The sequence below is a fragment of the Calliphora vicina genome, chromosome 1 (assembly GCF_958450345.1).
Source record: "Calliphora vicina chromosome 1, idCalVici1.1, whole genome shotgun sequence".
NCBI lineage: Eukaryota > Metazoa > Arthropoda > Insecta > Diptera > Calliphoridae > Calliphora > Calliphora vicina.
In genome coordinates, this window is record NC_088780.1 from 111,570,941 (window position 1) to 111,595,222 (window position 24,282).

Consider the following 24,282-nt stretch of genomic DNA (forward strand, 5'->3'; position numbering starts at 1 on the left):
TTCAAATATTATGTTTCATTTATAGTGATAATATTTGAGTAAAAAAAAATAAATTAATTACAAATTGTAGTGTTTGATTTTCTGATAGGTCCCATTTCAGTGGAATATTCATTAGACTTTTTGAATTTAGTAATTGGATATGAATTTTTCTGTGTATAATTTACATAAAAATAAAGCAATAGTGTAGTACGATTAAAATTAAAATATCGTCTTTTAATTTCTTTCAGATGCAGATAACGAGATACTAAACGAAGATATACCGCAACAATTAAAAAAAGGAACAGACAAATATCAATGAAACTTACAATAAAAACAAAATTATGGCAAAAACTTTAATAATTATTAAAAATCCCACTGAATATAAAATTAAGAAAAGTGTAAATGAAATGGAGACGACCAGACCCACCACAGTGAACATAATGACACAAACGAATAAATTTAATAATAGAAAAATTTGCCAAAGCAAAACAGATTCTTTAAATGAAAATAGATGGAGAATAACAGCATGTCGGACGCCATATAGGAATAAACGCAATAGATATGCTCCTACCACCACCAGCACTACAAACAGCCACCCTCACAACAACAGCAATATCATCTGTAGCATCAATCGCGTGAGACACCAAAAGTCCTTTCGTTTAAAGAAACATCATTTGTGGCTGATGTTGTGGTTGCTGTTGACACTAATACACAATGTAGAATCATTAGAACTGACAACAGCACACACATCTTCATCTACCATGCGATATAGTCAACTTTTAAGCACAAATGGCCAGATGACCATGAATGACAATGCAAAAAGCATGGACGACGACGACGACACATTTCGTCCGTTTGTGCCCAAAGATCCAGAATTAATATCGCGTAATGTGTTTACGCCATCTGGACAATTTCGTGTCTTTCAACCCATTGACACAGATTTAAGAGCAGCCGTAACAATGCGAAGCAAAAGTCAACATTATGGAAGAAATAAAATGTCAGAGCCATTAAACACATCTTCATCCTCAGCAACAAAACAAACATCCTCGGTGTATGACACACAACAAATGACTGGAAACCATAAAATTAGTAATGCCAATGTTAGAGCACATGTCGATGGAGTAGTCTACCAAATAGATTCCAGCAATTTATCATCAATGAAACATCAACAACAACAACCAGAACAACATAAAACGTTGAGGAAAACACATGAGATTAAACATAAACACGAACAACATAACAAACAATCCATGACTGCGGTTAATGTTCAACGAAATGAAATTTCCAAACAAGATGACTTGACATCAGATTTGAAAAGTCTCGAAGATTTATTAGTGGATTATGTAACGAACTTTTTTGAAAAAGGTCAATACGAACCAATGCCTGGTCTTCTGGTAGAACTGCAAAACAATCAAAGTCAACCACAGCAAAACGCACAGGCGGCAGCCTACAAGACACGTAATGTGAGGCAAACATTGGCCACAGATGCTAAGGTTAGAATTGATTTACCACGAACCATGGCGACAGGACGTTTATTATTTTTAACAGGTTTGTACGAGCACGAGCATTGTATACAACATTTGTTTCCTGTTCAAATTGGGTCATTTTTCAAATGATGATTTATTTTTATTATTATTATTATTGTATTTACAGGTCTTAAAAAAGTTTTATGGCCTGTATTTATGGGCTTACAAGTTTTGAAATCGCTGCTTATTGCCATGTTTATACCGGCCATTATTGGTTCGTTTACAAAATTGCTGGGTAAAGGTGAGTACTAAAAATATTAAAATTATTGATTGTAAAGTCCTATTTAAGCTATATTTCCGCATACACCGTAATCCGCACTGAAAACGAAATTCCTTACATTTGCACCAAAAAACAGTTCTTTTCAGAAATCGGCAACGAAAATTGGGAACGAAACGGCACCGATCAGTAACGAAAAACCTGTAATTTGGGACCGGAACGAAAACAACTTCAAGTAGGTTGTTTTCGGTGCTGTAGGAACAAAATTATTTTTTTATTTCAAATTTAAAGAAAATCAAAATGAATAAAAAAAAATATTTTCTTTGTTGGAAGAGGAAAAAATAATAGATTTTGTAAAAAACAATGAAATTCTATTTAAAGTGCGACATCCAAAATTATTCAGAACGAGACGGTGACGTTGTATATATAATATACTAACTTGTTGAAATAATAGATGTATTTTAGATTCATTCTCTACATGAGAGGAAGTGAACACATTGGTCCTCATAGTGCCCAAGGCAGAATGACAGAATAAGTGAGAAACCTTCCTCTTCCTTATTATGATACCTTCTACAATACAGTAGTCATTAAATCGTAGACTAGCATGCGTTCATATAATGATGTGTCCTCTAATAGTTAATTATTGGCCCGGGATGGAATCTACTAAGTTCTGCCATGCCAGATCGATCTCTCAACTACAAGTGCTTTCATTCGATCATTTAGTCTAAGCAAGCCCAAACAGATCCTGCTGATCATGAATTCTACAGCTTGCAAGAGGAATGTCAGGAAATGGTTAATCGCATCCACTCTGGTCAATTCATCAGGTATACAATTACCGTAGGCAGGGACCCATATTAGCGTTATCCTACAATGTCAAGCTATCATCCGGCATTTTTCGGTTAACCTAGATTTCGACAAGACACCTGTTATAGAAGGTCCAATATCCTATTCCCCCTTTTTAAACCTCGTAGTATTTTGAGGTTAGAAGCCCAACATTGCTGATCCTCTTAGGATGGATAGTTTTTCAGTAACATAGCATTTCCATATTGATATCTCTAGACGATTTGATATTGTTGTGTTATCTTTGGGTATTTGATTATTTATTTAATGACTTTTGGTTTCTGAAGATGAAGGAAAGGATTTTGGTATCATATTTTTAGGAAATATTTCCATCTTAACAATATCTGTAAAATTATGCGTATTTGACCTTTGCACAGTTTTGATTGCTGATTCACCTAGGATGCTTGAAAAGTTTGTACGCACATGAATTTACTTCACCTAGTACCTTTCATTATCCATGAATTTAACTTCACTAGTAGTGCTTGAATATGGCGTTGCCATGATTGTTTACGATTACCTTCATGTTCCTTCAGTGCAAAATTTGATCACTGCCGATGTTCTGAGAACTTTTTAAAATTGATATGTTTTAAGGCTTCATCAATGACAACATGATACGTTTCTACCAATTTACCTTAGTAAAGTTATTTTAACGCATTTTCTTTGTTTAGCAGTACGAAAATTAGCCTGAACATAGACTGATAATTTTTAGACTTACATGTGGTATGAATACTATTGTTAATTTGCGTAGTTTACCAGTATATATACATATTCAATGCATCATTCTATTTTCATAACAAAAACCTAATTATTATTTATTCTACACTCTAATTTCAGGCATTTCAACCGGCTCTGCTCCCCTATTTATACGTCCCATGGAGGCGCCACAAGAACTGGATTTCCGTGATAATAGTATTAACTTTGATGATGACAGCAAGTTCCTAGTTACTGATGAGGGTATAAAAAATAATATGCCTTATGCCTACAATCAACCGGGTTTGTTTTTAAATCATATACAAACATACATAAAATTTTATCTCTAAAGCGTCATAAAATACTGATATAATTGTTACTTTTTTACCAGATGCCTCACAAATGCACAACGAGTATGTCTTCGATCCATCCTCGGCAAATAATCAATTGTCCTACACCCGTTTGGGCATGAATGAGCGGCAACATCAACTAATGCAAGACTCTTACATGAGTGCTTTGCAGAGTATAGGATCAGCTTCATTTAAAAACTCCGGATCTTTGTCGAGTGGTTCTTCGGGACTAGTGGCGCCTATGGCTAAACGACCACCACCAGCGGCCAATGTGAATACATTCCAACAATTCCAAAAAGTACCCGACTCCTCACTGCTACTCTCCAATTACGATCCTTTCTATAGTCCTTTACTGTCACGTCTGGACTCGGTATTTGCCCAATTAAAAATAAATTCAGACAAAGAAATGTGCCGAGAAAAGTTGATTTGTTTGATGTATGCAAATCCAGCGAAATATGCACCATACAGTAATTTAGTGTCGGCCCAATTGAGTCGGTAAGTTTAAAGTGAATTATTATAAAATTTATATATAACGCCTAAAAGTATGCAATTGTGTGAAATATGTATGTTTGGGTAGCACCCATATTTTCTTTGCGAGGAAAAAAACCTTAAAAAAGGACCCTTTTATCGCTTGATCCAGATCGCGCAATATTAACGCTAGCACAAATATTTTCTGAAATGACTCCTCAAAAAAACTAAACTTTCATTTTAGTTAGAACATCGACTTATTTTTGCTCCATACAAATGTATGGATCAGCTTAATGTTTGTATGTATGTATATCAAAGAGATTGTGTGTGATTATTTGTAAACATTCCCATACACTGATGATAAGTTATCGATTTTTTTCACAATTTATTATTGTGATTTGTTTACAAAATATTATTATTTTATTTAAATTTATTCCTTTATTTCTTACAAATATGTATGTATGTATTTATTATTGTTTACATTTCCTGTCAAGGTTGTTGTTGCACGTTTCAATACATGTTATAATTTAATAATAAACTTCATTTGAAATTCTATATGAATTATTTCGTGTGTAGAAAGAGGTTGTATTATATGAATGGTCCAAAAAATTTGAAAACTAAGCAATTTTGCGAAGGTCAATTTACAAATTGTATGAACATTTTAAATTTCGGTTTTCATATGTATGTAATTTTTAACAATTCCCCTTCAAAATATTTAACATTTTTATTGACAAACTTATACGTTTATATCTATCTTTATCAACTAGGTCACTTCGTTACCATAGAATCTACTCAAATGTGAACTTGTAACTACTGACACAAATATTGTTCACACTAAATTGTTGGATGATTTCTTGGTATTTTTATACCCAACACACCATAGTGGTGAGGGTATTATGTGTTTGTGCTGATGTTATTAACGCTCAAAAATATTCATCTAATACCCACATTATAATATACCGAACGACTCATAATCACTTTCTGTCGATTAAACGATGTCCGTCCGTCCGTTTGTCTGGCTGGCCATGTAAACCTTCGGAATATTGAAGATATTTCTATCAAATGTTTCGCCATTATTTCAATTAGCCCCCATACAAATGTCCACCCGAAATGGGACTTTATAACCCATAAATGTTTAATTTATATAGTTATCAAATTTCGGTCCAAATAATTTTGGATATATGTATACGGAAGTCATGTCACCTAGTTTTACAATGATCGGACAGCAATTAGTCATAGCTCCCATATAAGTCCCATTAATTTACTCAGTGTAGGATATTACTTTCTTACTTGATATATATTATTTTGGATCAATTTTTTTCTGAAAGTCAAAAGACTTTTTCTGAAATTTGGGCGCCTCGAAAATGACTTACTTTGATATCGAAAAATCGATGACCCACTCTAATATACAGCAACGATTTGGTTTATTTGAGATGTATTGTAAAATGTACAATTTTATTTAGTAGAACTTGAGTTTAGGTCGGATCTTGAAATGGAGTAGTGACTAGTGCAGACTTGATGGCTCATTTTATCGGTAAGTTGGAAATATTGTTCACCGTTTTGGAGAAAGTACAACAAAATAAGTCTGGCATAGTGTACTTTTATTGAAACTACTTTTGGCATCGGTAATAATTTCACATATTTTACATTCAATATCGAGCATTTCCATAGATCTGGCACTGCAAGACACCATTCTTTCTGCAACACTATTTCTTGTTTTCCTTTTGCAGATGGCATCAACATCTGCCATTCGCATTTACTAGGGTTATCATTCAAATAATGATAGATCGATTAATCGAATAATTTCTTACGAATAACTATTCGAACAACTTAAAAAGTACCATTTTCGAATAACGAATAATTCGTTTGTGAAATTCGACAAATAACTAGAGATAAAGAGAGTCTTTCGATCACTGTAGATGAGTGGTCTGATAGCTCCTTCTCTAAATATATAAATATTACTGCAAGAAGTTACAATTCTAAAAACAAGTCTTTCAAAATGTTGAATTTATAACTTGATCCATAAAATATTTATTATTTAGGGGGCATTTACATTATGACTTTAAGTCATGACTAAAAATCATGCGTATTTTTTTGTACTAACAAATTGTGACGTCTAAACAAAAGGAAAATTTTCTGTTTTTCAAGACTTTTTTTGATATTCTGCTTTGAGCTCTTTTCTGATTGGTTGTTGAAACGATTAGGTGCAAACAAAATGCAAACATGGTTGACAAAAAAATGCATCGTATAAATGCTAGGGGATTTTCGTAGGGGTTTTAAAAGAAAAACAAAAAAAAAAACATGACTTTAAATCAAAGTGTAAATGCCACCTTAGTAAAAAAAAGGCTGACTGATTTCAGAATTGATTTCAAAACAGAAATTTTAGCGTCTAAACATGAACATATGCTGGCGAAATATTAGCAGAATCGCAATTAATAATAAAAATATAACGACCCCTTTCTATCTGGGCAAGTTCTTGTGTTTGTTGATGCCAGAGGTAATGTCGGGTAAAGGAGAAGAAAATTTTGCATGCTGTTTTGTTGTTGAGGTTTCCCGGATAATTTAATTTCCCGGGAAACGGGAATAAAAAATTTAATTTCCCGGGATTCCCGGGAAACCCGGGGATTGCTACTTGCTTCAAATAAATCTAATTCCCGCTTAAAACTTTCAGCATTTGATTTTAAATGTTTAGGGCTTTCCTTTTCAATATTGATTGAATTGGTTTTTAAAATTTAGCTCCATTTGTATTTCGGAAACTTCATCATCAACGCTTTGAACAGATGAGGGAACATTGTGGTCAAATAGACGTTCATACATTTGCTGTCCATAAATTTTTATTAACATTGTGTTTTTATATTATAATTTATCTTATAATGTTGAAGTTTTTAGGTTTAATTTAATTAAATGAACCGTTTTTTGAGAAATCGTAGAATATTTAGATAACTGCTGTTCATAAAGTGTGTTCATTATAGCATCACCTATCAGAAAAATGGTTTCATTTCGGCTTAATGCTTCTACTGCATCCTTAATGGTGTTTAAAACATCCACTAATATTTGGAACAAGCCATTTGTCAAACAAAGATGTCATATTTAATTATATTAAATTAATTTTAAATTTCCTGTTTTCCCGGGCGGGAATTCCCGGACCCCAAACCCTACTTGCGAAACTAAATTACCTAGTGTGAAAGTGGTCTAACTTAAGACATGACTTTAGATTACAATACTGTTGAAATTGATGGCAAATGTGATTTTGAAACGGTCGACGAAAATGATATTGAGGATGCAATTTATAATGATTAAGTTGAAATAGACGAAGGCAATGATCTTAAAATATATATAAGTGATGTTATTAACCGCGTACGTAAGTGTTGCAAAATATTTAATATTTCTAATGATAAACACAAAATATTGCAAACTTACGTTTTGTTGCAAGAAAAACCTGGAGTTCAACTTAGACATACATGATGTTAAACATCTGACATGGTAATAAATTTTTTGCGTATTGATAAATGCGTCAATCATGTACTGTCTGACTTCGCGTTCACTGAAAATAATATCAAACTAAGTCATTTCATTCAGGATCAACTAGCTCAATTTTTTTTAAAGTATAGCTCCAAAGGGGAAACTGAAGTGTTTGCTAGTCAATTGTTCTAGAGGGAATCTGATTAGAATAAAGAAGTGGCCACTTAAAATCATAACAACGTCCCCTGTTATCAAAATGGAAAAAGATTTACAAACATTTTTAACAACAAATATACCGTTATTCTACAATGTTTAGTTTTAAAAAGTGTAGACACAATGGAAAAAGAAGCTAGAGAAAAAATTGTGCACAAATATCTAGAAAATACGACTTTGTCGGGTTATAAGATAGCCAAAATCTGATTTTCGGCAAATTTCAGATCAAAAATTTTACGTCTCGGCAGCTCGAGGTTGTGTGACCATTAAATATGAATACGTAAAATTTAACAAAAATATTAATTTTGCAGGCAATCCGCAGCTGCGGCTTGAAGAGTCAAGCTTTTCAGACATGTTTTTAAAGAATTTTCAGAATTATATATAACAAGTAAGACCATATAATACCCTACACTAAGTAAAAGTGCAAAAACATTTTTCTTTTAAAATTTCAATAATTTATATTTTTGAGTGATTTTCGGAAGTGGGCCTTATATGGGGGCTATGACCAATTATGGACCCGATCACCATGAAATTAGGTCCTGTGATTTATGTCTATACGAAAGTTTACTATGTTGAATTTTGTGAGTATACCAACATTTTTAAGCATTTATGCACGTTAAAGTGATTTTCGGAAGCGGGTCTATATGGGAGCTATGACTAATTATGAACCGATCGTAACAAAATTTGGTGACATGAATTTTGTATATATAAAACTTATTTGGAGCGCAATTTGTGGAGATACATTTATAAATTAAACATTTATGACCGATAAAGTCCAATTTCGAAAGGACATTTGTATGGGGGCTAGGTGAAATAATGGACCGATTTCAGCCAGTTTCAATAGGATTGGTCCGTGAGCCGAAAAAATATTGTGCACCAAATTTGATCGAAATATCTTCAAAATTGCGATCTGTACTCTGCGCACAAGGTTTACATGGACAGCCAGCCAGCCAACCAGACGTACGGACGGACATCGTTTAATCGACTCAGAAAGTGATTCTAAGTCGATCGGTATACACTATTGTGGTGTAGGGTATAAAAAGAGAGTTTGGAAAAGCGATTGCTGTCATTTATAAGACATCACACATCTGATACGAAGTTTTAGCCAAGTTGTCATTACTCAATGAGAAGTTGTCATTACTCAAATACAACTATGAAGTTGTATAATGAGAATAATATTGATGTTATACCAAAACACATCAATTAAACAAATTGACCAAATCTTCGTCTAATCGAGATACATATATTGGGCAATTGTTAAACGTAAATTGAAAAAGAGTGCAGGTACAGTAAATAACCAGATTTTGATGAGAACAAAGTAGAATAAATATGCTGGAATAACGGTAGAAGTGGGAAGAAAGGGAGGCATAAGAAAAAAAGCCAGACATTTTATTCGCAGTAAAGACACATAAACCTACAGTTATATAATTTTTAAAGCTTAATAAATTTCCTTTAATTTCATGTATAAAATGTTAACAAACGTTGTTTCATTAAAAAGTTATGCTTGCTTTAATCCGTACCGATTTTAAGTGGCCACTTCTTTATTTCTGATGAAAATTTAAGGATGGAATTTGTTTTCGAATATTTTTTAACATTATCAATACGTGAATTGTTAACTTTATTTTTTGTTTTTCTTTAACAATAAAATATTAAAAAACCAACATCACAACTTCATTCTTTACTTTTTAAAAAATTTAAATTATTAAAATAATTCGATTAATTTTAAACGTGTGTTCGAATTATTCGAACAAGTTAAAATCTCTTATTCGAATTATACGTTTTAAAAATCAAATAATTTGAATACCCTAGCATTTACATAACAATCATGAATTACACTCTTAATACGAAACATGGAGTTATTAGAATTTATTGGATTTCAATGCTCGTGACAGATAATGAAAGATGCACCAAGTGTGTCGAGTTTTTTTAAATGGTGCACAGTGGGTCCGACGGTACTAAAAGTGGCGATTAATTCATAGAAGCCGTAGTTTCAAAATATTACATTTTTTTATTGATAAGTTATTATAAGCATATAAAAATACATAATTTTAGAAAAATAAAATGTTTTAACCCGTTAACAGCATAGTATTGTTTTATGGAAAAAAAGACCTTAGTTCACAATTTATGCTGTAACTTTGGAATGGAAAGCGATAAATTAATGACTAAAATTGGAAATTAAAGCTTACTTAATATTCTATTAAAAATTTCAAATAATAAATTTATTATATGTGTTTATATTAGTACAAATTTAATTCAAAATCCAATTTCTGTTTTACACAAAATTTTATAAATGTACAAATTTTTTCAAAAAAGTCACAAAAAAGAATATTTTAATTTTTTAGTAATGAATAATCATAAATGCATAAAAACACAGCTTTAAAAAAAAAAATGGAAGAACATTTTTTTTATCCTGTTAGGCGTTTTTTTTTCCGTATTTAACTTTGAAATCAAAATAAATTTAAAGAATAATTTAATTGAAGGTTCCATTATAAAAAATTTACTTTTAATAGATTTAATACTAACAATAATCGCTTGAATTGCAAAAGTGTCCAGTTTTTTCAGTTTTTTAAAAAACAGCAATAATTTGCTAACTTTGACCGCTCACTGAAAAGAAAGTAAACACTTAGTTGGTTGATTTTTGCAGCTAGTGATGTAGAATTTTATCTATTTATTACCCTATATCAAAATTTATTATAAAAACTTTATTTCTATATTTCAATTAATCGTCACTTTGCTGCCATTTGAACCCAACACACACTGGTTCGGGCGGCATTAATTAATTTGTTTATGTCTTCTGATCTACCTGTTTTTTTCACAGTTTGTAATAAACAATCTAATTATCATGTACCAAAAATATTAGGTTTATATCTTTATTGCTTTTTTGTCCAGAGACATTCAAAGGTGACCTAAGTGAATGCGTTTGAAATGACCGTATTATATATGCTTCATGCTGTTAAAATATGCTTTTACGGGTAATGGGGGCCAGTACGTGGCCCCTCAAATTTGGTCACCTCGGGTCTCAAATTTTTAAAAAAATCGCCAAAAATCCATTTATGATCCGAATGAGCTGAAATAGTCCTTGAGAAGATCTACTAAAACTACGCTTACACGTGTAGGTTATCTCTATTAGTTGAAGATATATTTAGGTTTATTGATTTATTTATTTTAATTTTGTTCGATCTTTTTTTGGTTTTTTGACCAAATTTGATGGGCCACGTACTGGCCCCCATTACCCCTAGGAAGCTGAAAACCAACTCGAAAGCACCTCAGCTCTAATCATGTGAAATTTCGTAATAATATCTCTAATAGTTCCCGAGATACCGAATTATTGCCAAAAAAAATACGTTTCTGAACCACTGTGCAACGTGCGCTGTAAGAAATACTTTAATCCAATTCCGGTAATTTAGAGATTATTCTTTAGTTTCACGACCGCGTACAGAAGAATGAAGGTGATTGTATGGTTAACAAAACAGTTGATTAACTGTAACAACATTGTACCATGGGTTGTATTTCAATGTTCTATCGAAAACGCAATAGAATGAATGAATAGAGTTCTGCAGAAATAATGGAAATTGTATATGAATTTATTTTGCGGTAGCTTAACTTATATTTCTCAAAAGGGTTTAACACACCAGCCTCGACTTGCTAATAGATGAGGGGAAAAAAGCAAATCTAACCCCTCACCAGTTTGAAATTTCTTCAAATCATTTCTTTTTTGTTTATAAAAAATCTCCTAAAGTTGAAATAAACCTAAGTAGTTAGTTCAATTTTCCATAAAACCTTTAGTTGTCCCAAAGGCTAAACACGGCTTATGCATGAGTTTTATTTTTCATACCAGTAAATACAAGACTTTATATAGATATATTTTTTTTCTATGGAATAGAAATTTTAGAGCATTTTTCTAAAAATATTATTCATATGAAATGAACGCCATTTTGAAGTTGTATACGCCGATACTTACGAATGCTAAAACTGTATGCCTTAATCATTGGAAATTAAAATGATACCAATTCATAGAACAATCTCGGAACTATCAGTGTACGTTAAAATATCTATTACATATTAAATAACACAGAGGAACAAAATTTACATATTGGTTTGGTGCAGCGAAAAATGTAATTGATAAAACATATGGGACATTTAATTTTTAAAATTATCTTGATTTTTTTGTGGGCCTTTTTTGTTTTTAAAATATCGATGTTTTAATTTTTTGGGTTATTCTGTATTTTTTTTTGTTATTGGTTGAATATGTATTGCCTAAATGGAGACTAAAATTAAAAAAAGCATTTTGGTACTGTTACTCTACACAAAAATTATCTTTTCTTTGGCATCAATTTTGTTTATCTAAATTCCAGGATATATTGGTGATATCGCAAGGATGTTGAACATTAACTTTTTTCAGTTTCATCCTTATAACTTGGACCTATGGTAAAGGGGCTCAACATTTGTGCACGATATACAATAATTATATACAGTATCAGTAAACTAATTTATATAAATAAATTAAAAATTCGCTAAAAATATACCAAACTCGAAGTTTTACAATATTTTTCATGTTATTCGTATTAAACAATTTATACAAATGTTTGCAACTTGAATGTTTAACACCTTTATGATTATACTTAAATTAATGATTTGTTTTTGTAGCTTAGAGTGATCACAAAATATCTATGATTTTTTTTTAACGATAAGAAAAAACTACTTGTTCTTAAACAAACAATATTTCGGTTAGTCTTTAGTTTTTCTGTAATTGACAGTAAACTCCTCAAAAATAAAAATTTTCTTTAATTTTCTTTTTTTTATAAATATAATTTCTCTTATTATACATAGATACTATTTCATAATGGCTAGTAAGAGGATTAAAAATCTTAATATGTTTTGTTAAATTTGTGGCGAATGTATGTTAAAAGCTCAGCGAAAACATATACATATACTGTTTTCCAATTGTATTTTGCTTACTTTGGTATTCAAATTCGCAACTTAGACAACCGCTGGATATATAATGTAGAAATAAATGTATATGTGTGTAAAAATTTATTTTTTGATAAAAGTTTTAAGATATTTTCATCAAACAAAATTAAATACAATATTTAAATACGATATTTAATAATCCGCTAATGAAGTATTTCTATTGCTGCAGTTAAATTCAAATATCCTTATATTGAGTTAAGCTTAATCAATGTTTAAATTTTTTTTATAAGTAAAATTATATTTAAACATTTGGTCAATTCACAAGGTCTCATATCATGCCATATTGTCATAATATCCTAATATTTTACAATGATTTTTATTTCATATTTATTTTCAGACAAAAAATGTCCTAAAATAATACTACTCTTTATGCTATGTTTATTGTTATCGCAACCAACCAGCAGAGACCTCCGCCGAATGCCGTGATATATTAGGACATTATAAAGTCATGATATATTAGGACATTATAACAATATGACTGATAAGAGAACTTGTGAATTGACCAATTGATTATGCCTTATATGTGTTTAAAATTTTGATAATTACATTTTACATTACATAAAAAAATGTAAAAATTTCTCATTTTAATTAAAAATTATGTTCATTTAATAATTAAATTATGTTTTATTTAGAATTTTTCTAATACATAATTTTATAGCGGATAAAACTAAAATAGTCAAATTTCAACATTCTTGAAAGATAAGACAAATATTCCAAAACAGCCCCCAAAATATTTATACTCGTGCTGGTCGAGCATTTACTGTTACTCGTGCACGATATTGCGAATTGATTTATATTGAAGTGGATGACATGTAGTTTGAACAAGATGTTGCACAGTGAGACAATTCAATTACTTGATGTGACTTTTCTTGGTCGAGCAGCTGTGATTTAAAATCATTGGATTTTTATGACCCGAAAGAACAATCTCTAGTACTTATTTTTTAAAGATAATTTCATTAAAATGTTGCCCATGACTAAGCTACAAGTCTTAAATCGTAGTTGGATTATCGACGAAGACTCTTGACTTCACATATCTCCAAAGAAACAAATACAGATGCAAGGATCGAAAGATTGACATTCGGTTTGCATGTTAAGTGCTCGAAAAACATTTCATACATAACGATGATTTTCGTAATACTGCTGAATAATTTGGAGACGTTGTGGCGGTATGAGTCTTTCCATTATGAATTGTCAAACAATACTGAATTAAGATATGTAAGAAAGTATGGTCGGTCTAGCCCGACCATATAATACCCAACACTAAGCAAATGAACAAATACATTTTTCTTTTAAAGTATCAATAATTTATAATCGTGAGTGATTTTCGGAAGTGGGCCTTATATGGGAGCTATGACCAATTATGGACCGATCATAATAAAATTTGGTGACATGAATTTTGTATATACAAAACTTATTTGGTGCGAAATTTGTGTAGATACATTAAATATATAAATTAAACATTTATGACCGATAAAGTCCAATTTCGGGAGGAAATTTGTATTGGGGCTAGGTGATATAATGGACCGATTTCTGTCAGTTTCATTAGGCTTCGTCTTTGGGCTGAAAAAATTATATGTACCTAATTTTATCGAAATATCTTCAAAATTGCGACCTGTACTCTGCACACAAGGTTTATACGGACAGCCAGCCAGACGGACGGACATCGTTTAATCGACTCAGAAAGTTATATTTTTGGGCGTTACAATCATCTGCACTAACGCATAATACCCTCCCCACTATGGTGGTGTAGGGTATAATAAGACACGCGTGATTTGTAAAAAAGCAACTAACTAAAAACAAAATTTTTTTCTCAGTTACAGTTGTATTGTCGGCGTATGAGTGTTATTGATCAATCTTAATAAGTATACTCAAGATTTGTTTAAACATACAAATTAGAGTTTGACCTCAGATATAGATGTTTAAATAATGGCCTAGAGAATTGCGAACACGTAAATAAGCAAACCAAAGAAACCACCTGAAATTAAATATTAGAAAATAGGATACGAAATATATTTTTAAGAAATTTGTAACCAAAAACTAAATTTCCCAATTAAAATTGGTGCCCACATAACCCATAAATTTTCATCATTTGATTTTTAGATGACAAAGAACAATTTTAGTACTTGTAATCATTGAAAATTTCCAAAATTTCATAAATCTTGCACAACTCCTTTTATATGTATCCAATCAATTTACAGGAACGAATTACTGTGGTAAAGATGTGACTATTGAAACATCTTAGTTATGTACCCAAACATTATTTGATTAAACAAATTACACTACTCGACAGCCAAAAAGGACTCCTCGTGCAAAACGTATTTTTACATGATTCCACTGCCCCACTTTACTACATTTTTGGAAGCTAAATATTGTGTGAAGCTGTTTGTTTGGAAGCAATAATGATTCCTAGTGCTTCCAAATTTTAAATATTTTTTGATGGATTTGCACAAATTAATGTAGCAAAATTACATAAAAAGAAGTTTGGCTTGAAGATCCCTTTAAAAAAATTTAATTTGTATAGTAATGTTATGGGTAAAAAAATACCTAATTTGTAAAATTGTTTAAAAATCAATAACTTTCAAAATATAGTAAATCAGGTTGATGTACTTTGGTGACTTTAAAGCTATATATATTAATTTTCCAATAGCAATATAATCAAAATAAATAAATTGTTATTTTTAAATTAATTTTTTTACATTGCCACATATCCGTTATACCAGCTTAATCGTTTAATACATATCAGTTAAACTAAAAATAAACAAATTTTATAAATAGCACAATTGTTTACCCAAAAACAAAAATGTCAACAATTCATATCATATCTGTTTTATGCCTCACTTACATAAATTTCAGTACTTGTCTAGCCATTCAATGTGGATAATTCCAATAAATCCTCATATTTTCAACCTGAAGGAAAAATTTACATAAATTATTCAGTGCAAAAAAAATAAAAATTTTACGTATGTAAAATAAACACATGAACAGAATTAAATGTCATTTTACAAAATAATCAAGTAAATAATATAACATAAAGTGACTGTAATATACTTGTCAACATGTATCATTACAGTTGAATATCGCAAGCAATCAATCATAAAAATAACCATTAAATTTCTACAGGATTAAAGTAGGGAATCAGTCGTTTTAAATTGCTCTCATTATTTTATCTATAACGCTTAACGCTGAAATATGCTGGACATTGTATGGTAATGAAGTGGAATTGCCTAGATCTAAAAAAAAATTAATTAATGAATACTTCCTATTCAAATTTGCTATCGAAAGTAAAATAATAGAGATATTAGGGATTTTTAGTTAAATTTGAACTATTTTTTTTTAAATAAAATTTTTGGGGAACTTTAAAACAAAATTCTTAATAAATGCAAAATTAACCCTAGGCTCTCTTTTGTTGTGTATTATTTCTGACTTTCTGGTTGAATTTTCCGTTTTGGTGTATTCAGGGACTTATAGTAAAATTTCATGGATAATATTTTTTCGGAACATTTTAACAACTTAAATCCCTGTTTTAATCGTGTTTTTTGTTCTTCTTTACAAGAAGGACAAAAAAGGCCCATGCCTTAAGGATTTAGAGGGTTAACATATTCTACAAAAATGTTCTCCGTAATATTCTACATAAATTAGCTGAACACATTTTATACCTAAAATGTAATGATCACATGGTTTCTTATGCCGATTTACAATAAAAATGTGCCAGAGCTGGGAAACTTTAAAAATATAATTATTTATAAAATGTAATTATTTATAAAAATAAATATCCACATACAAAGTGAAAAATACTCCTACTCAAAATTAAATTCAAATAATAAATTGTGTGTATTACAATATGTAAATTTAATGAAAACGTAAAAATGTTCAAAGAAATAAGGGTTTTACAGTGATATGAATGATAGCAATGCTTTTCTAAGTAGTTACAAATGTTTCTCAAAATTAAAGTCAGATTTAATTAAATGGAAAACTGAGTTTTTTCTTTATATTGTTATTGTTTTTATTGACATGTAAAGATAGGGTTATGTATGAAATATATATTTTTTTGTCAGAAATATTTGTCAAACTTTGTTTTTTTTCGTCAGAAATATTTGTGAGAATATGATTTTTATTTTTTTCCGAAATATGTATTTGTGTATATGAAATATGCATTTGTGTATTTAAAATACATATGTATTTTTGGCAGATATAAAAATGATTTATTGAGTTTTATTTACATATGTGTTAGACTCTTTCAAACAAGTTATTTAGAGTGAAATTTTTGAAGATGGTTCATCTAAAGAGCGTCAACTCAACATTTTTCAATTTTCACTTTTTGCACTGTAAAAATCTATCATTTTCTCTACTCTTTCGCCAAAAAAAAAACAGTTGTATCCGTACAGTTGTTTCATTGTAATGTATTGAAAAAAAATAGTTTTTTGCTTCTACTGAACATTTTAAAGCAGAGACCAAAAATAACTGTTATTAAATTTTTTTAGACTGAAAAAGTTAGGCATAATTCAATGAATAATTTTTACGTTTTTAAATAAAAGTTAATCAAAATATTTATTTTTTTTCGTTGCTCATAACTTTTATTTTCAATTTATATTTTTTACGTTGCCTAATAAGACAAGATAATATAAATTTTGTTTGTTACTTATAACTTTTATTTTCGATTTATATTTTTTTACGTTGCTTATAACTTTTATTTTCGATTTATATGTTTTTAAGCTGCCTTATAAGAGTTATTCCCAAGAATATTTTTTTGTCGTTGCTCATAACTTAAAAGACTTTTCTTTAGTCGCCTTGCTTGTATTTTATTAGAACATATATTGTATTTAAAACTTTAAAATCGCAAAATAGACGCCTGGTATGAGATTGTTTGTTTTTATAGCTTTTTTTTATTTACGAAGAATTTAGTTTCACAATCAATGTTTTGGCAATAATAGCATTGTCCATCAAGTTGCACCTTTTAGCAGTCCACAAAAGACGCAAAGCAGAAAATGCTCTTTCAACAGAAACCTGTCCATGGACAATATGAATAAAAATGGAAAAGTATACTTTTTCTCTTCCCAATATTGCAACAATTCGGCTTCTACGTCCAGTCTCACAGGCTTAAAGCTGTCTATTTCTGCTATAGCTGCTAACAACTCTCGCGATGTATTGTCTTCGTCAAGTTCACTAATTGATGTTCTGCAACAATGACGTATTTAGAATCGTCAAAAAGAAAATCGGATAATGGTTGAAGTGGAGATACATCAGGAGAAGTTACCGAAATATTTTTCCCCTGAAAAAGAAATTTGAAAATAAACAAAGTTTGTTTACTTTGCACTTTGTTGCTTTGGACCTTTGAAAAACATATATGTAAATCGAAAATAAAAGTTATGAGTAACGAAAAAAATATATTCTTTAGAATAACTCTTATTTAACAACGTAAAAACATATAAATCGAAAATAAAAGTTATGAGCGACGTAAAAAAATATATATTATGAATAACTGTTATTAGGCAACGTAAAAACATAAAAATCAAAAATCAAAGTTATGAGCAACGAAAAAAAAATATTTTATGAATAATACTTATAAAAAATCAAAACTTATTTTCATTGAAAATAACTATTATTTAAGGAAATAAAATTTCATTTCTACAATATAACTATTATGGTTCAATTTTTTTAAATATTTCTTATAACTGTTATATCTCTGTTTTAAAGTTTGGAGTTGACGCTCTTTAGAGGAACCAGTGAGATATGTACATTAGGGATATAACTATTGACAATTTATGCAAATTGTCATAGCATAGTCGAATAGAGCATTCAAAAATATGAAAAACCATGTTATTATTTTTTCGCGGTTTTTAAAAAAGTTCACGCACCAAACGCAATAAAGTTTTTCATGAAATATTTTCAATTATTTTGAAATACAATATATTTTTTTTAATAATAACAGCGGACATACTTCAAAAGATAATTTTTAAATAAGGGAAGTATCCCTCACACTTGCAAAAAAAAATATGAAATTATTTATATAATTTTTCTGAGAAAAAAAGTTTGGTTTATTTTAGAAATTCGTGTTGGTGCGTGATGTTTATGATTCCAAATGACCTAAAAAAAAATGATTTTCATTACTTATACAACATTGGCCAACACGTGGTGGTATGCCAAAAATTTCGCCAAAATTAGTTATATGCCTAATGTACATATGTATATAAGTTAAACATTTATGATCGATAAAGTCCAAATTGTATCGAAATATCTTGAAAATTGCGCACATGGTTTACATGGACAACAAGACAGACGGACGGGCGGACGGGCGGACGGACATCGTTTCATCGACTCAGAAAGTCGATCGGTATACTTTAAGGTGATATTTAAGTTTCAATTTTGACATTTTTGATTATTGCGGTGACTTTAAATTTGTTCGAATTTTAAACAATAAAATCCAAACTAAGACATAAAAAAGTGGACATATTTATATATCAAATGCACCTGAAATAAAATCCGACTACAGTTTCATATAAATCTTCTTAAATTTTAAAATAATATAAATTGTGAATAAAATCGCTAGTTTTTGAAATTCCCAATGCGTTTACCCAATAAGGTATAAATCGGAGGACCCAAGGTCCAAAACTTGTGTTTTTGCTGTGTTCTTTTATGAATTATTGCTATACATGCATGTACTCAATATGAATAAATCTTTTAATGATTATATATTTTTCAGCCATTAGAATTAGACACTATTAGAATTTGTAATACATGTTAAACACGCAGTGATATATTTGCCATAGGCCTCCAATATCACTATTACCGGCCATTTGTTTTTATGGTATCTTTAATCTTCCTTTCTTTTCTTTGAATTGATAAATTTTTTTAGTGTTAGCATTTCTGTGGAAATATATAAATCGAAAGCAGCTAAATCGCTCAGTTGCCATTACTGCAGTAAAAAATAACACTATCTTTTTTATATTCTTGATATTTTTCATTTTTTTTTTAAATTTCTTTGAATTGATCAATTTCTTTTAACATTTCGGTGGAAATGTATAAATCTAAATCAGTTAAATCGTTAAATAGTCATTCCTGCAGTACACAGCGGTCTATGTTTATATTCCTGAAATTTGTTATTTGTTTTCCTAATATTAAGGATGAAGACTTTTTTATTGCACTCGTATAATATGATTGGGTCTAAATGTACCAAAAATACATAAATTTTAAATCAATTACTGCACAGAAACTTAAAAGGGTGATTAAAAATGTTGCTTATCGCCTTGGTGGTTTAATGACTGTTTTATAATTTGATAGATAAGTACTTATTTGTTAGAAATTTGCATAAGTATACAACTCTTCTCAACTACTTAGCTCCTTTATGCTACTATAAAGGAAATTTTCTATAATACAACAAATTGTATTATACATCAAGCTCTATCAACGTTGCCGAATCTTTGCTTAATAAAGTGGTCTTGGGGAATTACACAAGGGAATCTTTCCAAAGTTTGATATCATCAAGTCAGGCAGTGCATGATTGACGCATTTACAAATACGCAAAAAGTTTATTACCATGTTAGACAAAGATGTTCAGCGATGGTCAAAATCATGTATAAGACGAACTCCATGCTTTTCTTGCAACAAAACGTTAGTTTGCAAAATTTGTGTTTATCATTCGATTTATTAAATATTTTGCAACACTTACGTACGCGGTTAATAACTTATATACATATACTTTAAGATCATGGCCTTCATCTATTTCAATGTAATCATTATAAATGTCATCCTCAATATCACTTTCGACGACCATTTCAAAATCACATTCTCCTCACATTCAAATCCACTTTAATCTAAGTTAATATTTTGATTATTAATTGCGATTCATCGAATATATCGTCAGCTAAGTAACAAATATTTTATTCCGTACATACCTTTTATTTTCATTGGTTCAAGTCCTAAGTTAAAAATTTTGAAAGATTTGTTTTTAGAATTGTAACTTCTTGCAGTAATATTTATATATTTATAGAAGGAGCTATCGGACCATTCATCTACAGTGATAAAAAGACTCCCTTTGTCTTTGGTTATTTGTCGAATTTCAGAAACAAAACAATTTTTGTGAGTTATTATTACTATTTAAATTTGAAATTATGAAAAATTTTAAGCAATTTAATAAATTTAAATATAAATGAACATTTATTCGTTTTATTCGATTATTCTACATAAAATTGTTCGAATTATTCGTTATTCGAAAATGGCAATTTAAATAAATTGTTCGAATAATTATTCGTAAGAAATTATTTTTATTAATCGAACGATCATTTGTCGAATGAATACCCCAGTTTTTTGGAAATAAATCTGGCATTTCTAAACGGCAAGTCCGATCGGAATAAAATTTGACGTGTACGTACCAAGGAGTATTCGAGTTTAATTTATTAACCCTCCGTTAGTCGCAATAATTTTCAATCGAGACTAATCGCAATGTATCAAATTGATATCGATAAAAAATGACCGTTTGAAAATAATCTCTTCACTTTTTTACTTTGAAAACATAAAAACAATATTGAATTCAAAGTATTTAAAAGAGCAATAAAAATAAAATTGCAGTAAAAATATATTTTTATCAAAAAATAGCATAAAATTTAGGGCGTTTGAAAAAAATTACAATAAAAAAATGTATGTAATATGTCAAAGTGCGGTATCTTCGACATTTCAAATTTTTAAGCACGTGGAATTTTTTGTTTCCCATCTGATTTCAAAGATTTTTATAATTTTTTGAGTTATAGGCATTTCAAAGTTGAAACTTTAAAATTTAACATACCTTGGTCAGCTTTTTTTGAAATATAGGTCGTACTTTTGGACCGAATGGACTCGGATTTTATTAGTTAGACAGCTAAGTTACGAATAACATACAAAAGATTTCAGAGCAATATACCAAAAATAAACGATTTTCAATTAATATATTCAAAAAATAGTTGATTTTTGCTGTTATTTGGGCAAAAGAACATATAACAATTTTATATTTTTCTGTAAAGTATCTTTACCGAAAACATTTTGGTATATTCTAAAATCCCAAAGCTGGGATCAGAAAACGGAAAGCAGGTTTTGAAACCTTGATGTGTTCCCAATTTATCTCCAAAGTATATGGAAAAATTGTAAAAAATAATATCATTGGGATATTCGCCCCAATTTTTAGGAATTGCGGGATACCCTTTGACCTTTTGGCAAGTTTTTTTACACTTTGTTATTTAAAATGACAAATTTAAAAAAACGTTGAAAATTTCATTGATTTCTGTTAATAAATAAAGATTTTATTACATATTTAATGAGTTTCTAAAACAAAAATATGTATCAAAATTTGAATAGGAATGCAAATATTAGGAACAATTTGATCCACATTTATTCCGAACTATTTTTTTTTCTATTTAGATAATTAAATTTAAACAATGTTTTAAAGCTAAATTTCCATAACAAATCTATCAAACATATATTTATTTACCTAGACCTCTGATTTACATGCCGATATAGAAATTGTTGCTAACATTCAATCTTTAAATATTTAAGCATGTTTTTATAAATGTTTGAATTTAAAATATTTAAATAATACATATTACAATACATTATTGATGAAACATCAAAACATAAGTACTTTAAATTAATTATATTTAGTTTTTTTCTTTATTAATAAGTGTGTGATTAATTCTTTCTCCTCTACTTTATATTTTCCAGGGAACTGAATGAACTGCGCAAACCCACTTCAGATAATCCCGATATACTACGATTTTTTAAATACATGCGTGCGGCCAAGGATGGGCAGGATGGAGTTGATTGTGAACAAACCTTTGATAAATGTACAGAATTTAAGGATTTCGAAAATCCTGCAATGGTCTCCACTTATCATGATATCAACAAATTGGTGCAAGCGAGAAAATTTACAAACAAATAAAATACAATCAATAAAAGGTTACAAAAAAGGAAGCTTTAATGGATTCATAGTAAAATAAATAACATAGTTAACCCAAATGGAGGAAATATTTGGCTTACAAATATACTTTTTAACTTATAAAAATTTATGATTGATGTATGATATGTACTTTATTTATTTATTCATATATTTTTTAAATTTTTCCTTTTTTTATTAGCAAGAAAAAATTATGAAAAGTCAACGAACGTTAACAACAACAAAATAACAGCCATAGTTTCAAATATATTGTATTTTATTAGTTTTACTTTTTATTTATTTATTATTTATTTACTTTATTATTCAACTATTTATTTAACTATTAACGTATGCATTAATTTACTTAAATATTATAACTGTTTGCCTGTTCAATGATATGAAAAATTTCCTTAAACCCTCCAACGACCAAATTATACTAAACGAAACAAAGGTTTTAAAAACTCAGATTTAAACAACAAACATTAATTTACAACATTTTAGACACTGATTGAATTTTTAAATTTATTCATCCAAAATAGCTAATAAATCTACGAAAAAGGTTAAAGGTAAATTTTGATTATTATTTGCATCAAACTACTTGCAGATTTAAAAGAGTTCGTAGTGAACATTTTCGCAATATTCATAGACATTTCTTTAGAAAATTTCATCCATATTGATGAATTTTTCTTTAAAAAATTCTCCTACATTAATCAATATTTTCTTTAGAGAATTTCTTCCAAAATTTAATGAATATATTAATTAATTAATAAATATTTTTTTTTTTTTAAAAAACTTCATCAATAAAGACAGGATTTTTTTTTTTAATTTCTCCTAAATAAATGAAAATTTTCTTTAGCAAATATCTTTAAAAATTAATGATTATTTTTTTTAGTTAATTTCTTCCAAATTGATGAATATATTCCTTATAAAATTTATTAATATTGCTTTAAAATTTATAATTATTTTCTTTAGAAAACTTCTTCTAAATTAATCTATATTTTCTTTAGACAATTTCTCCCAAATTTATGAATGCTCCCTTTATTGAATATTTGCTTACGAAAAATTTGTTCAAATTGATAAAAATATTCTTTAGAAAAGTTCTTCCAAATCGTTGATTATTTCTTTAGAAAACTTCTTCAATATTGAAAATTTAATTAATTAATTTTTAATTAGTGCCGAATACCATGTACTAAGAATGTTAGAGAGATTTACTATTAGGTTCGTTTATACATGAGTTTGTTTGAATTTAAAGCAGAATATGGGAAACAATTTTTTTTAACTTTAATACAATTGTCCTATTGATATAAAGGACGCAAACATTAGTTGTTTATAATTCACAAAATATACATCCGGGTCACTTTATGTTTCATAAGCATTCTGAAGTTCCTTGGTGTCATGTTTTTAAAATCAAATATTTATTTAATATCAATATAGTACATTTCTAAATCTCGTCTCGGCTAATGTTTGTTTCAATATTTCGACATCATTATTATTATATGATTATGAAACAAAAATATAAATAAAATCCCTTCTAGGTTAAAGTACATCGTTCAATTTCGGTTGGTACGTTAAGTTTATTTTTTTTATTATTTTTTAATATGGCCTGAAACCTTAACAAACAATTTCATTTTTGACACTAAGCTGTCTCATATATTTTGTTATCAGTAT

The 24,282-nt window shown here is 29.2% G+C and overlaps 1 protein-coding gene across 1 annotated transcript; it reads left to right on the top strand.

The window, feature by feature from the left end:
* The first annotated feature begins 257 nt into the window (after positions 1 to 257).
* Positions 258 to 23,309, top strand: Osi24 (Protein). Its single transcript, XM_065505869.1, has 5 exons — positions 258 to 1,527; positions 1,633 to 1,746; positions 3,397 to 3,555; positions 3,644 to 4,097; positions 22,404 to 23,309. The coding sequence occupies exons 1-5, from the start codon at positions 321 to 323 to the stop codon at positions 22,618 to 22,620; spliced, it is 2,151 nt and encodes a 716-aa protein (XP_065361941.1). The 5' UTR covers positions 258 to 320; the 3' UTR covers positions 22,621 to 23,309.
* The last annotated feature ends 973 nt before the right edge of the window (positions 23,310 to 24,282 follow it).